The following is a 1,559-nucleotide window of genomic DNA, read 5'->3' as shown; positions in this document are numbered from 1 at the left end:
CATGAATCGATACTTACAGAACCCAGGAAGCACTCCTGGCACTGAGGCCTGGGACTCGCCTTGTTGGCTTTGCACCCGCGTGCTGCAGAAGTTTCTGGTGACTCCGAGGCCAGGCCCCCACGCCCCTCCCCTGCCAACGGGCCTCTCATTGCCACTCCACACCCTCTCTCCCAGCAGACACGAGGATGTGTGGGGTGTTTGTGCCTGGAGAGTCATGCTTCCCTTTTCATTCCCCGCTTCAGAGACCCCCTGGGGGCTGCCGGTGGTGGCCGATGGCCCGGCTCCCTTAGCGAAGGCCGTGATGGCAGAACTGGCCGACCTGAAGTTAGAACACAAGCCATGGCCCGGAGGTAAGGCTCTGCCCGCCTGCTGGAGGGACCGGGTGGCGGAGGCCAGGAGCCCCCAGCCTGCAGGAGGGCACCTCTGCAGTCTGGGAGTCCGGGGGACTGGCTCAGGGAGGGGGGACTCTGCCAGGGGGGGACACAGAGGCCAGAGCCTCCTGAGGGTGCCTGGGGCAGGGACTGGTCTCCAGGGGGCTGGCTTTTCAGGAAGCTTCCCCACCCAGCTCTTTCTTTCCCAGGCCTCCTCTCCCCTGCAAGCAGGGGGGACACTGAGAATGGTGTCTGGGGCCTTCCTCCGGCCACTGCTGTGCCCTTCACTGCCTCAGTGAGCGCCCAGTGCGGGGGGTTCTCACTGACAGAGGAGAGCAGGCCGGGCTAACATGACTCCCTCAGGCCACACGGCTGGAGTGCCAGTGCCCGTGGGCTGTGGAGAGGTGGGCAGAGGCAAAGTCTCCTGGGGGGCAGGGACGGGGCCAGGCATCTCGCTCCCCACAGTCAGAGGAAGAGACTGCCTACGGGGTGCGGGACTGCCCGCTGAGGCGCTGGCCACACAGCCCGGTGACCAGGAAGGGACCGTGGGGGCTGATGACACAGACAGGCCCTGAGGCAGCAATGGGCATGCGGCCACTTCCTTCCGCCATGTCACAGCAGAAGCAGGTTCCCCTAAACACTGTCACGGGGCCCTCGCTTCCTCCTGCTGTGGCCCCACAGTGCCTGGCACTGACCCCAGCCTGGCAGGGGTGGCACCTGGTACCTCCAGGGCGTGGCCTGGTGATTGCTCCCTCAGCTGATTTTGCCACGCTCTGCACTGGAGTGATGATCCCTCCTGGGTCTGGTGAGCAAGTGGGGATCTAGTCAAGCTCAGACCGTCTTCCTGGGGCAAAAGAGGGGTGTAGTCAGTGTGTGAAGCCCCAGAGGGCAGGCTGGGCCCCGCAGGGCCATCCGGCAGGTAGAGCAGACAGTGGTGGGGTTTTCAGGGCAGGAGGGGTGCCAGGCTCCTCACTGGGTACGTGCAAGGCGGTACCTGGGAGGCAGCTATGATAATGAGCTTGTGGCCCTTACTCCTGGGATGGGCATCCAATGGCAGGAGTGAGCTGTGGGTGAAGCAATCCAGGGTGGAGCAGAAGCCAAGGCCGGGAGCCAGCATTCCATGGTGCGGAGGGCTCAGCGAGCTGGATCCGGGCAAATTCCAGACCCCTGGCCACGCCGGAGCAGTCA

General features: G+C 64.5%; 1 protein-coding gene across 1 annotated transcript in view; it reads left to right on the top strand.

Annotated features, from left to right (window-relative positions):
- Window positions 1-211: 211 nt before the first annotated feature.
- The window catches only part of LOC102417991 (BOLA class I histocompatibility antigen, alpha chain BL3-7-like), a 7,498-nt gene continuing 6,150 nt past the window's right edge, over window positions 212-1,559 (top strand). The window contains exon 1 of the mRNA XM_006105765.3: window positions 212-350. Within this exon, the coding sequence (XP_006105827.3) occupies window positions 215-350 (136 nt within the window). The 5' untranslated portion in view covers window positions 212-214. The remainder of the gene's footprint in view (window positions 351-1,559) is intronic.

This window comes from Myotis lucifugus, unplaced genomic scaffold (assembly GCF_000147115.1).
Source record: "Myotis lucifugus unplaced genomic scaffold, Myoluc2.0 scaffold_723, whole genome shotgun sequence".
NCBI lineage: Eukaryota > Metazoa > Chordata > Mammalia > Chiroptera > Vespertilionidae > Myotis > Myotis lucifugus.
This window is presented reverse-complemented; position numbering and strand designations above follow the sequence as displayed.